This window comes from Neolamprologus brichardi, chromosome 3 (assembly GCF_056152115.1).
Source record: "Neolamprologus brichardi isolate AB-2024 chromosome 3, ASM5615211v1, whole genome shotgun sequence".
NCBI lineage: Eukaryota > Metazoa > Chordata > Actinopteri > Cichliformes > Cichlidae > Neolamprologus > Neolamprologus brichardi.
In genome coordinates this window covers 3499038-3513245 of record NC_142106.1, presented here as the reverse complement: position 1 = coordinate 3513245, position 14208 = coordinate 3499038, and the positions used below count along the sequence as shown (strand labels likewise).

The 14208-nt window shown below is 44.4% G+C and overlaps 2 protein-coding genes across 2 annotated transcripts in view; both read right to left on the bottom strand.

Moving 5' to 3' along the window:
- LOC148103150 (butyrophilin-like protein 2) overlaps nt 1-14208 on the bottom strand; it is a 67169-nt gene that overhangs the window by 52246 nt on the left and 715 nt on the right. The window lies entirely within an intron of this gene.
- LOC148103151 (butyrophilin-like protein 2) lies at nt 1973-13886 on the bottom strand. The gene is made up of 5 exons (XM_087839451.1): nt 13880-13886; nt 12225-12563; nt 11960-12058; nt 10905-11081; nt 1973-2604 (listed from the first exon to the last, which is right to left on the bottom strand). Exons 1-5 carry the CDS (start codon nt 13884-13886, stop codon nt 2252-2254), a joined length of 975 nt encoding a protein of 324 aa, XP_087695577.1. The 3' UTR covers nt 1973-2251.

Here is a 14208-nt window from a genome sequence, read left to right as displayed (position 1 = left end):
CAGAGACCTTCATGGACACTAAAAGTCTCAAACACACAAAAACAACATCACACTGACTCCACTCTGACATCACTGATCAATAATCAAAGAACACACAGATCAAACTGATTGATCAGCCATCAGAGGAGTCGGATCAATGGAGCTGCTTCTGTTCCTGATGTCCCCTGTTTGATCCTGGACCTGAACTCTCCCTGCAGAGGAGACACAACACAGTCAGAGACACACACACACACACACACACACACACACACACACACACACACACACACACACACACACACACACACACACACACACACACACACACACACACACACACACACACAAGTGACGGGTTTTCAAGGTGATAATTGCTCCACTAACAGTGAGACATGGATTCTTTTTTATTCATTGTTGTTGGATTTTTATTGTTGTAGCCCTGGCTATATAAGTAGCTCATTATTTAAATTTGTTCATTAAAATTGATAGTTAGCTGCAAATGTTTAATGTGTTCAAGAATGTATACAAATGCCTGCAAAGTATGTGATGTGTGTCAGTTAAATGCACATCCTTTTTATTTGTATTTTGAGGTTTATGTCATTATTTTTGATATGGTATTGATATGTACTACAGCTCCAGTGAACCCTGAAGTAGTCTCAGGTAGAGGGGTGGGAGTAAGTGGGTAGCCGTGTGCTGCAGGAAGCGAGAGAGACGAGAGCTGAACAGCGTCGAGTGAACGCAGAGTTCATAGAAGGCGACAGACGTATTTTCGGGTTGACGGATAGTTAACTGGAGTCGAGAACTGTTGTACCCTACTGTGAGGTAAATGTGAATTTTGTCTGACACTTGTACCCAATGTTATTGTGTAAAACGGGCTAACTGCTAACCGCGATTAGCCGCTAGCACAACTGCTAACATAGCCACTAGCGTAGCCGAGCATATTCGCTAAGCTCTTGTTCTGCTCTGTTTTATTTATTAAGCTAATGCTAAGATTGAATGTTATGGCATGTGAACTGGCATTTAGCGGGGTTGTGTGATTCAGTAGGAGGAGACGGACGTCTTGCTGGCGTGTCAGAGAGGTCCCTTCTGCTGGTGTGCTGAAGTTATGTGTTCACGTGGGAGCACGTGGAAAGGACGACTGTGAGTGCTGCTGCCGCGGCCTGCTGGTAGCCGTGACCCAGTTTCCCCGCTATCCCCTTGAACTGCCTGGAGGTGTGAGTACTGTTGTTTGCACGTGCTTTTTATTTTTACTGCTTGGCAACAAGTGAAGCGACCATATTGTTTTAGGTCCCAACGCACCCGAGCCACGACTCAGGCCTGCAACGAGGGGCTTGCTAGCAGAAAGACTGTAGCACTTGAGGTGTGTGTGTGTTTGGTGAGAGTGCGTGTGGGCCCACAATATTCTTTGATTATTTTGTTTCTGTTGAGGTAGATACCTCACCATTGTTTAACAAACTTTATTGATTTTACTTATTTTCTTTTGTGTTGTTAATGAATCATTCACTAAAGTGGAGTTAACGTTATAATTGACCTGCTTGTGTGTGGTTTGTTTCCATATAGTTTAGTTTTATTGCATATTTAATACCATAAGCATTAAAAAGGGAGTATCAGTAGGAAAGTAACAACAGGAACCCAGCGCCCCTCTCAATAGAACGTGGGACGGGTGTTACATTGTGCTGGCTTGTTTCCCCTGATGCGTGTGAGGCTGTGAGTCAGCTGAAGATTGTTTACTCCCGTGAGGAGCTGCTACAACTTAACGTCTCGTATGGTGGTAAAGACCTGACTTCATGTATGCCGGATTTTATACGGAGAGATTTTAACAGAACAAGTGACAAAAGAAAAAGAGGGAGACTCAGAGGTGTCAAATTGCGTCTGAAGAGACAACAGGTTGGACTCCCCTGGCCTCTGTAGCTTCTTTCCTCTAGACGAAGGTTTCTAGTTCAAAGAAAACAGTTTTGTCTCTGCTGCCGTCACTAAACACAATAAGAACTGTTTTATTTGATTCATCTTGATCTATATTGTTTTTTATTGCTTGTGTAATAATCAAATGTGTTTGTCAGGGTTTAATGGGTGGGTGTGTGTTTTGTGAGGGGATGCCAAATGTTATAATTATTTCCATAAAGCCAATTTATCTATGGGAATAAATAAAGTAAACTTGAACCCTTAGGTAAAATTTAGACTAACTGTAACCCTGACAGTAAAACCACATTTGACTTAAAACTTGTTGGACCAGACATTTTGTCCCCACGAGTATAGTGCCAATGTTCTGTCCTCACAAAGATGTGTAAACATGTACACACAAACCTCTGACTTTGAGCTGCACTGTCTTCATTCTAACCAGAGCTCGATTCCTCACGCAGCATACATATCCTCCACTGTCTCTCTCTGTGGGGTGTTTCAGGGTCAGACTGAGGTCTCCAGTTTTCAGCAGGTCTTCATTCATCTTCGTTCGGTCTCTGTAATCCTGGTGCTGTTTGTCAGGCTGGTCAGATCCGTTCTTATACACATGGACCTTCCTGTATGAACTGATCTTCCACTCCACTTCAGCATCTTCAGACAGGTTTTGTGTGGTTCTGAAGGGCAGCTGGACAGACTCCGCCCCCTCCTCCACCTCCACCTGACACACTGAGAGGACAACAAACACAACATGAGCTGTACAAAGTGTGATTGGTGGTCACAGAGCAGCATCATGTGACTCTTGTTCTGCACTAAATGAAGCGATGGAGTGGCGCCTCCTTCAGGCAGAGAAACAGCTCATGGAGAGAAATAATTATTAGAGCAAAAACAAGAGTGGAGCTGCAAATAAGGCCGAGAGGAACGCTGCAGAAAACTGTTCATGTGTGAATTCATAACTTCATAGATTTCTTTGAGCACTAAAATCAGAGCTGCTTCTATTTCTAATATGACAGCTGTACATTAGAGCTGGAACACTTTAAATGTGAGCCATAAAAACATGATACTCTACAAGTGCATTCAGCTCTGACACTGTCACATCATGAAGGAGACGTGGAAATCACTTTGTTACACAAATCAAAGTCAAATCAATTCTATTGATGGAATATTGTGTGATCAATAGACTGATCAGTTTCTAATCTGTCATCTATCAGCTGGAAATCCAGCAGTGTCAAACAGACTTGGCAGCAGATTAGGACCAAACACAAACACACTGAGACTTTTTCTTCAGCAGTTGCAGGTAAACTGCAGCAACAATGCGACTCAGACAGTTTCTCTATAACTGCAGGGCTTCCTGCGCTGCTGTTAGTCAGATACGGATCAACAGGTTGTGGATAGAAAGCAGATTCCTTCAGCAGAGGATCCAGATCACACTTGAAGCATGTCGTCGGGAAAACCATCAGTGAAAATGGGACACTTTGAGCCAATTTGAGCCTCAAACTCTGAACATAACCTGCTGCAGACCAGCTGATGTGTTCAGTTACCATGGTGAGGAATTTCACAATAAAGGAGGCGTACGCTCTGTCTTTTCCCGGCCCGACGCTCTGGGACGTTTTAGACAAGTTTCCTGGCAGAATACGATCCCGTCCGGAGGCCGACACCATCCTTATCCACATGGGCACAAACCGGATTCCAAACAGCGCTCCCACTTCCTCAAACTGGACTTTGTGTGTCTTTGTGAGGCTGTGAAACAAGCCCACCGTAGTGTTTGTATCTCCGGCCCCACTCCCACCTGTGGCCGTGGGGCGTTTGGGTCCTGCTCGGCCTCCACACCTGGCTCTCCTCTGTGTGTGACTCCCACAGCCTGGGCTTTAGAGACAACTTCAATGTTTTCTGGGACAGGAGGCATCTTTCTGCAGCAGACGGGCTCCACTTCAACCAATCAGGAGCCAGATCCTCTCTGCTAACATATCATATGGAGTCCAGCAGGAAACACTCCATCAAGCACCTGTCCACACCTGCCCACACCTGCTGACTGCTCCGTCACTGACTGACGTCCCCCAGGTCCTAGTCCCTACCATCTCAGTTCCACTCTAAACACTAATACATGTTCAGCTGGACTCGGAGCCTCTGGAGACATTTTGGATGTTCCAGTCATGATAACTAACAGGACAGTTTGTGCAAGGTGGAGAAAATCTGCTGCATCATCCCATTGATGAAGCATTCAGCTCCACCCTACAGTTTCTCTGCTGCCTCCATCCACCTTGGTTCACTTTGCTCTTCTTAACGTTGGAGCTCTGAATAGTCAGGCTTTTATTCTGAAGGATTTTACAACTTCCCATCAGCGTGATTTGATGTTTTGAACAGAAACATGATGAAATCTGGAGAGGACTGTCTAGTCTGTGAACTCTGACCCCACATATGATTGTTTCAGTCAGCCCAGAGAAAGTGGCTGGGTGGGTGGAGCTTTGGCTTCAAATGCTCCCCTATTAAGGTGGATGAAGGGTGTAGTTTGGAGGTGCTGCTTGTTAAAGAGTGAAACAGCTCCTATCTGTGCAGGTATCTCCACCCTCCTAAGACTCCATCAGAGTTGGAGCTGAACTCTCAGATGTTTCCTGCTCCATGGTTCTTATGTGTGATCACATGATCTGAGCTGCTGATTTTAAGATCCATGTTGATGATCTCACTGACTCATTTGAGTTCCTCAGTGCAGTAAATTCATTGGTTTCAAACAGCTGGGACTGTGTGAGGTCCTGAGGACTGACACTCAGGTGCAGCTCAGGATTTATCAGAGGAGAGCTGCATGATTACAAACTGAACTGTGAGGATCAGCTGACTGTACATGAACATGATTCAGCATCAGATCTGATCACTTACACACTCTGATAACATCTCCCCCTCTCTGTGCAAATACATGAACACTGCTAGAAGCAACAAGCACATCAGGATCAATCACATTTTGATTGCTTTTTGTGTTCCATTGAGAACAATCTGCAGTAAAGTGTGCGTCACAGACCTGATTTATTTCAACACTTTACTCCAAACTTTGAAAGTGAAACTCCTCCAAACACATATGAAATAATCCAGCCACAGAAACTGTCCACAGCTTTCAGTCTCCACATTTCCTGTGAAGCTCTGCAGGAAACCCTGACAGCAGCTTTTTAGCTCCAAAGCAGGTTTAGCTGTGGTGCAGAGTGTTAGTGACTCTGCCCGTGGACACAGTTATTTCTGCAGGTCACCTTGTTACAGGTGCATTTGGAGGAGATTCCCTTTCAGAGCACTCAAAGCTTTGTGGCAGGGAGTTTACTGCAGACTGCAGCATGTTTAATACCAAGCATGATGTGAGCCTGATGTGGCTGATAGCTGCTTCTAGCAGTCTTCATGTATGTGGAACGAGAGGGGAGATGTTATCAGGACCAGTTGGACGTCTCAAAGCTGTGAGCGCAGTGCTGAAACTTTGGCTCTGTCCTGTAGCTCTTCACTCAGTCCTCACCCTGAGTGTTTAGAGCCCAGCCACACATATTCCTGCTCCTCAGGAATTCTGGGATTTGGAGGAAACACAGCTAAACTGACCTGAAGCTAAGGGGGAGGAGCCACAATACAAGCTGCATCCAGCCAATGGGTGCACTGTTGAGCCACGGATGTGCAGAGGGTCACATGTTTAGTCCCATTTGTAGAAATGTGTCCATAATGAAGACAAATGCAGTCACACAGCTCTGCAACAGCACAAATCACTTTGATGGAGTTTGTTTGTGCTGCTCTCAGATCTGTACAACACTGACATGTGTGTCAACATGCTGCAGACTCACAAAGATGTGCCGTGTTAGCTTCATGTGTCCATCTGACACTATATTATAGAGACTTGAAGAAATCCCTGCAGCATCACATGCAGAACAAACAGAGGCCACGTGTGGCACAGTTCCTGTAACGGGATGAATCCGTGGATGTGTCGGGATCTGACGCTGAATCGTGTTGCTGTTCTTTTCCACATGGTACAGGTCAGCTGTTCCACACAGATTTCAGCTTTCTAGAAGAGTTAGTCTGGAATAAAGCAGCTCTCCTCTGGACCAATCCTGCCTCCAGCTGAGCCGTCACACATTCACACACAGTCCCAGCAGTTTGTAGCACAGCAGTGATCCTTCTATCAGAAACATACTGCTTCTCCTTCATCCTCCTCTCATTGATCTGAATCAGCTGTTTTCACAGAGAAACGCTGCACAAATCCTTCACTCCACTATTTCTGTCAGCAGATGACTCGCTCTATCATGGCTGCTGCTCCTTTTTCACACACTCATTTGTGCTTTGAATCCAATCTGTTTCTCATCATCACCATGAACAGGCTGCTCATCAATCAGCACATTAGCTGTAGATCAGCTGCACACTGATGAAGATGCTCAGACAGACGGGCTGGGCACACAGAGGACTTTATGATCTGTTCTTAAATTCAGTCCAACATGGATCATTTCTGCTCACAGTCCAATCATCTCTGGAAACTTGTGCTTCCATGGCACACGGTGCGCTGGGCTGCTTCAACAAATAGCACTACACCTCTGGTTGTCAGCTTCACCTCTCCATCGCTCTCCCCGTGGCTACAGTACAAGTGAGCTGACACATCCATCAGTGGAGACTGTGGGCCAGTAAGGAGCAGCAGCTGCCTGCAACATGGGCTTTACATTGCAAACAGCCACAAGTCTGGGCCTAACCACGCCTTTGACTTCTTCTTCATTTCCATGAGATTTACATTTCAGGGAGTTCCCCTGGAAAAAGAGCCATTTTGAAAGCTGTTTGCTGACTTCATCAATAATCTGCTTCAATCATCCAGATGAGAATCCTGAGAATGGAGCAGCCCTGATAGCAGCTCATAGGATCACAGTGTTTTTCATTCAGCTGATTGATTTCACAGGTTAGGAGGTGAACCATCTAACTGTGCTCCTCCTTCCACCTTTGGACCATTCATTTAGTGACAGCCAGGATTTGACAATCAGCTGTGACACAGGAAAACATGAGGTGGGAAACTCTGGAGAAGATCTGCTTTTCTCTACAGGGAGGCTCGCACATCTGATCTGCTCACGATCACTCAACTCACTTCAACAACATGCTGACTCAGTCATTTCTGCACGTTTCCTCATGTTACAGCCCTGACTTCAGTTCAGCTGAGGAGGAGATGAGGGAGGAGAGAGCAGTGGTGGAAGAAGAGGAGGAGAAGATCCAAAGAGGAGGCAGGGGGAGAGGCTCAGGAACAGTTAGCATCAGAGACTTTGAGCCATCATGGACTCCCACTCCTTCCATCCAGCCCTGTGTGGATCAGCAGCTCCAAAATGTCTGCTCACTCATGTTCTTACTGTCTGTGCTCTTCTTTCATTTCACTCATTATATATGAACTGCTCCTAAATCACACTGGATATGGATTTTCTGTCCATCCACACTAATTCTCTTCATTCTCACCTGATTGTTTGGATGCTCTTTGATAGCACATTGAAAATCCTCACAGTGACTTCTATTGCCACACTGACTGGACAAATACAAAGTTGAAGGCTTCATGTGTTTGGCACAAATAATACTTTGGTAGGTCTGAATTGTGTTTTGAACCATCTCTCAGGACCAAAGTCTTTTTGCTTCATTCAAAAAGAGCTGAAGGCTTTTTCCCTCACAGTTTGTCCTTTGATATTATTGGATGATGGACTGTGGAAAACACAAATGTGCACTTCTTAATGGCTCATATGTGCTGTGAAAGAGCTCTTTGTGATCCTGAAGCTTTTCAATAGTTTTTCTTTGGCTGTTTGTAAAGTTTTCTGTGTGAACTCTCAGGAATCTGGAGCAGTCTAATAGAAGTCTACTGGGGTATAGAGGGAGGAGCTTCTGTCAGACTCTTTCTGATGAGGAACTGAAGCCGCTCTCATGGTCTCATCAAATCCATCAGACTGAGAAAAACTGTCATGTGACCTCTCAGAACAAACAGCCTGTTAGTTTCCTGCTGCCTCCATCACTCACTTTCATTCACTCTCAATCACACCAACATGTTAAAGCAGCGCTATAGCTCACCTGGCTGAGCAGGTGGGCTGAAGGCGGGGCTTACTACAGGTGCCTGTGTGTCCCTCACTCTCTCCCCACTTTCCTGTCTACTCTCTGCACCTATATAATAAAGGCAAACATGCCTCCAATAGAAATCTTTGCAAACACAAAGTCCCACAGCAGCCCCGTGTTCTCCGGCTAAAATGAGAGTTTTTGTCAGTGGAGTCTGGTGGCTTTAACCACACAAACATTACAGCTGCGCTCAAATATCACAAAGAGCTGTGACAGCAGAGAAACACATGAAAATCCTCCAAAGATCATCTAGAAATAGAAATCTGTCCACTGTGGGACGTGTGAGGCTGACATTAATATGTCTTAAAGTGGGAGATGAAGAAATGCTTCCAGGGCCCAAATCATGGAGACAAACATCAATCCACACTTCACTTTGTTTCCTGTCTCTAAAGTGGGAATATTTCAGTGTGATGAACAAACGGCCTCCAACAAATAAAGCTCATTTCCTTTTCCTGTCTTTTCTCCAGCGGCCTCAGCTTCTTCCTCTTTCCCCTGTCTTCTTCTGCAGACGCTCCTCTGTAGCTTCAAGCTCTTTCTCTTTACAAGGAGAGCTACAAACCTTTGCATCCAGCCACAAACACCCCATGGGCTCCTCTGGATCATCACACTCAGCATTTTCACAATAAAAGCCTCATATTTATGGCTGCTCCACCCTGACATGTGACAACATCCAAATGACTGGATCAAAGTGTTTGAATGATCTCAGCAGCTTTAAAACTATTGATATTTATACATTTACACTGATTTGGACTAAACTAACAAAACTATTGATTTGATCCAAACTCAAATCATGCCAGAGGCTTTTATTTTGAAGTTAGGATCATTTTAATGGTCTTCTTAGTCTGTTCATTTAAACACACAGTTGCTCCGCCTGACATTTTTGGCTTTTAGATCAAAACATCAAAGAATTTATTTTATTTGAATGAACTGAAAATAGATTCAAACTAAAAGCTTTTAGAGAATAAACTCCTACATGACCTCTGACCTTTGCCCTGTATCTACAGCACTGACCTCTGACTATCAGCTTCACTTGTTTCTTCAGCAGGATGTTTCCCTCCCTGCTGTAGACGGTGCAGGTGTAGGTCCTGTTGTCTCCATCTGTGGGGTATTTCAGGGTCAGACTGAGGTCTCCAGTTTTCAGCAGGTCTTCATTCATCTTCGTTCGGTCTCTGTAATCCTGGTGCTGTTCTTCAGGCTGGTCAGAGCCGTTCTCATACACGTGGACCTTCCTGTAATTGTCCATCCACTCCACTTTAGCGTCTTCAGGCAGGTGAAGTGTGGTGTTGAAGGGCAGCTGGACAGACTCCACCCCTGAATCCACCTCCACCTGGGGGACTGAGAGGACAACAAAGCACAACATGAGCTTGGATGGAGACATTTGTGTTGACTCTAACAGGCTGAATGCTGCTGCTTCACTGGGAGCTCACTGTTAGATAGAAAGTGGTCAGTGTGAAGAGGAGACGCAGCAGAAAGATGAAGACTGACAGGAAGAAAGCAGTGAACAGACTGTTGGAGCTGCTGTTAGTGGGACAGGACTTTATTCAGTCTCTGAGGACCAGATTTGACTTGATGAAGCAGAGAAACACAGTCTGAGTGTTTCTGTCACACTCACTTCATCACACAGCTCAGTTTGACAACATTTGGAAGAATTTGATAGAAGCGTTCCTTTAGTAAAAGCACCAAGAAAACACCATGAAAACACCTCACTACACACAAAACTGCAGTACTGGCAAATTGTACATAAAGTATGAAAAGTCAAAGTACTTATTGTGCAGAACAATGTTCCCATCAGTGTTCTATGGATCAATATTACTGCTGCACATGTTTAAGGCTGAGCTCATTTCAAATCCTTTCTATTGTGTTGAATCTGCAGTAATGCATCATATTCTATAAAATCATATGTTTGTAGTGGCTGTCCTGTGAGGACCACGTATCTCTAAATAAACAGCTGTTAATGAGCTCACAAACACAGGCCTACAGCTGGATTTGAAAAAGTCCATTCAATAGAAAATCAACAATCACAGCTGGATTCAAAGGCTTGAGCTCTGTGTGACATGGTTACCTGTCAGTATCTACAGGGGGATTCAAATATGAAGGAAACATGAAGGTGGTGCATTAGAAAAACTGCTGCTTTCAAGTGCAGAGCAACAAACTGTTTGAACTGATCCAACTTTATTAACACACACAAAGATTTGTGGATCAGCTGCTGTTTGCTGCTATAGATATAATCCAGCTGATGTGGGAGAACTACATGTGACACTTTGATGCTGCCATGAATCTGACTGATTTCTTTCCATTTTCAAAGGTTGATGCATCAGTTAAAGTCCTTAAAAAGCTCAGAAATAAAGAGAAAGGTTGGTTAAAGCAAAGAGAGGCACTGGCAGCATTGAAGACACTAAACAAGAGAAACAGATCAGAGAACATCAGACTGAATAAGTGGAATAAAGTGAAACAGAGAACTAACGCTCCCTAAGAATGGAGCTGTCAGAGGAAGAGAGCAGCAAACTGAAAGTCTCTGTTAGCTGCAGAGCTCTGAAACTTCACACAGCTTTGGATGATAACATGGAGAAAGGATGTGGAGATGTTCACACTTCTGCTAGAAATCATCTTCTAGTTATTGTGACTCAGATGTGACTGATTATAGATGAGGACCAAAGAAGGTTTTTACTGAGATTTGAACTGACTTAGCTTAGCCTGTGTTTTAGCCACATGCTAAACAAACACATGTTCAGAAACTAGAAGATGTTACCTTTCAGATGAAGTCTCACACATGAACTTTGCTCCTACAGTTCATCTGCTGAAGCTTTTACATTTGGGAGGAAATCAAATAAAAACCAAAACAGCCACAAACATCAGACATGCTAACACTGTAACATTATTGGATGGAGCCCACTGAGACTGAACCACCATCATGAGTCTGACCTTTGACCTGTATCTACAGCACTGACCTCTGACTTTCAGCTCCACTTGTTTCTCCATCAGGATGTTCCCCTCCCTGCTGTAGACGGTGCAGGTGTAGGTGTAGTTGTCTCCATCTGTGGGGTGTTTCAGGGCCAGACTGAGGTCTCCAGGTTCCAGTAAGTTTCTCTTCATCTTTGTTCGGTTCTTGTATTTATCGTGCTGTTCTTCAGGCTGGTCAGAGCCGTTCTCATACACGTGGACCTTCCTGTTGTTTGCATCCTTCCACTCCACTTTAGCATCTTTAGGCAGACAAACTGTGGTTTTGCAGATCAGCTGGACAGACTCCACCCCTGAATCCACCTCCACCCAGGTGACTGAGAGGACAACAAAGCACAACATGAGCTGTAGTGAAGTTACTAATGTTCTTCTTATGACCTGTTACAGAGGACTTATTTCTGTGCTTGTCCTGTTAGACCTCAGTGTAGACCACAACATTTTACTACAAACACTAGAACACACCAGAGTTATTAAAGGAAATTCACTGCAGTGGTTTGAATCACATCTGATAGATTCCAGTTTGTTCAGTTAATGAGGAGTTTTCTTCACATAGAAAACTTAGGCATGGACTTCCACAGAAAGGTCACCATTTCTGCTGACATTATACTTGGTTTTCTACAACATAATGTAAAGTTATTATATATTATTCACGTTTCTGTTCAGTTGTATTGGTTGTTTTCATTGTAACTTCTGCTGCCCTCCGCTGGTCTCTCTTGTAAAAGAGATTTTAATCCCAGTGAGACTTTTACGTGCATAAATAAAGTCCACATGCAGCCTCTGTGTCAGATCAATGCAGTGAAGCACACACACTGTTTAGTAAAGTCATGTTGTGGAGCTGTTTCACTGATCAATGACTGAGTCTGAAGGAGGTTTTCTGACTTCTGGAACAAACCTGGAAGTTTCTCTTCAGCTCTCTGTATCAGCTGTTTGTAACTCTCAACTCTTTCAGCTTCTGGAACAAGTTTGTGTGAGCCACAGTCAAGGAGCCACCAGAGGACACCTGCTGACCATCGGCATTATGGGTAGTGTAGTAGGAGACACTCACCTGGCATGAAATAGTGCCGGAAATAATATAGAAGACCTCCAGAAACCACAAGAAGAACCAGGAGAACCAGGAGAGCTTTGGCCCAGGATGGAAACCGTTCTGTGGAGAAACACAAAGAACATCGTGACCTTTGACCTCTGGCTGAATGAATTTAATGAAGAGGCCTTTACTAATAAAGCTAACATGATTATTCTGACAATTTTAAAATAATAAAGTTTTATCTGAGTGATGTCAGATGTATCTACAGCAGGTGTTTGTTGCTGACCTTTGACCTGCAGCTGTACATCACTCCGACTCAATTCATCTCCAAATTCTCTGATGGAGCAGGTGTAGGTGGCGCTGTCAGACAGTTGGAGGTTGGTCAGGTTCAGGCTGAGGTCTCCAGTTTCCAGAGCGTCAGTCTTCATGGATGTTCGGCCGCTGTAACGCTGGTTTTGATCTTTCAGTTCGTCTCCTTGAAGCTGACGCTGGTGGACGGTTGGAGGACTGAGGTCGGAGCGACTCCACACCACTGAGGGGTCAACAAATCTAAAAGTGGGAAACTGACAGGGCAGGATGAACGAGTCCCCCTCATATGACTCCACCGCTGAGGCATGCTGGGAAACTGAGGACACACAGACAGAGACTCCATGAGTCACTTTGAGGTGAAGAAACCAGGAGACAGAACGACAGAAACATTCAACATTTTAACAACTCACAGAAAAAAAAGGTAAGAGGCAGGAAGTCCAGAGGAAGTGGAGGAACGAGCTGATGTGAGGCTTTAAAAGTGATGAATACAAGTTTAAAGTCAGGTCTGTATCTAACAGGCTGCCTGTGCTGTGAGGATGGACTGATGAGGACTCGTCTGTTTCAGTTTGTTAAAAATCTGTCAGGTTAACTGTGGATGAGCTGGAGGACACTTGGCTGAGAGCTGAGTAGAGAAAAGTACAACAGTCCAAACATGAGATGTTGGAGGACTTTTTCAAGCCCGTTTCTTATAAAAATGTGTGATATTTGTTTTATTTCTTAAAGGGGACATGAAACCTGACACAGATAAAGGCTCATTTACAGCACTGAGCCCTGCTCATAGATGTAACTCTGTCTGTGAAGCTGCATTTAAGAAATAAGTGCTTAAAGTGAAGTTTTATAAACATGGTTCAGAACTGAAGAAGCTTCTCGGATGAAGGTGAAACGTCTTCTAGCAACTTAAAGAAGTCCAGACGCTTTTCTTTGCAAGCTCCTTTGACTACGATGACCTGGATGACTGAGAACCTTCACAGACATATTTTATAAACATGTTTAGCGCCATCTTGTGTCAGTATGGGACGTGACATCATGTGGTTGGTTGGTTGGGGCTAATAGACTTACATTTTTACATGCTTTACATCTTTACATGTTTCTATATCTCTGCTGTGATCACTGAGCCATGGAGGACATTATATTTCTGATGTTTCACCTTCAAGGACAGATTTCCATGTACATATTGAAATGATCTAAGAGTCCCTGAGATCAAGGCTATGAGGGCAGAGACAGCTAAGAAGCTGCTGCTGACTCTGAGTTTAGATGCAGGTTTGTGAGCAGGAAACAGAAGCAAGGATGGAAGATAAGATCCTCGTGACCACAGACAAGAAAATCAAGCATTTCAACATTACTCAGAGAGATGCCAGAGAACAGCACACGCTCAGATCACTGCAGAGTTTCACCTGCAGATAAAAATGTTTGGTGTCCACCAAAAGAAGTTTTGGCCTCCACCAAAGGAAAATCAGCAGGACTGTGATTTTACAGCATTTTAATAAATGCACTTTCATTTAAGCTTAAATACATTTGAGTTTGTCAAAGGGCCAAAATAGCAGGAACACAAACAGACTGGTGTAAATTCAGCTCACACAGACTCTTTGTGTTCACTACATGCAGACCAGCTGCGCTCATATGTGCACTTACGGCTCATTTAGAGGCAGGAATATCCTGCTATGTCCCTGTCAGGACCTGCTTCTGTCAGGACCTGCTTCTGTTAGGACCTGCTTCTGTCAGGACCTGCTCCTGTCAGGACCTGCTCCTGTCAGGACCTGCTCCTGTCAGGACCTGCTTCTGTTAGGACCTGCTCCTGTCAGGACCTGCTTCTGTCAGGACCTGCTTCTGTCAGGACCTGCTTCTGTCAGGACCTGCTTCTGTTAGGACCTGCTTCTTTGACTGCTCACCACTCAAACAGCTTCATGACATTAGCAGTAAGAGCAGATGTGGATCCACAGCAAACATGTATGTTGGTCACA

Bases quoted from the DNA above. Each gene is read 5' to 3' on its own strand.
- LOC148103151 (XM_087839451.1), bottom strand. The intron at 11,082-11,959 runs GTGAGTGTCTCC...ACCAGCCTGAAG, and splicing joins CCGGCACTATTTCATGCCAG to AACAGCACGATAAATACAAG. The intron at 2,605-10,904 runs GTCAGTGCTGTA...TTGTCCTCTCAG, and splicing joins AGTGGAGCTGAAAGTCAGAG to TGTGTCAGGTGGAGGTGGAG.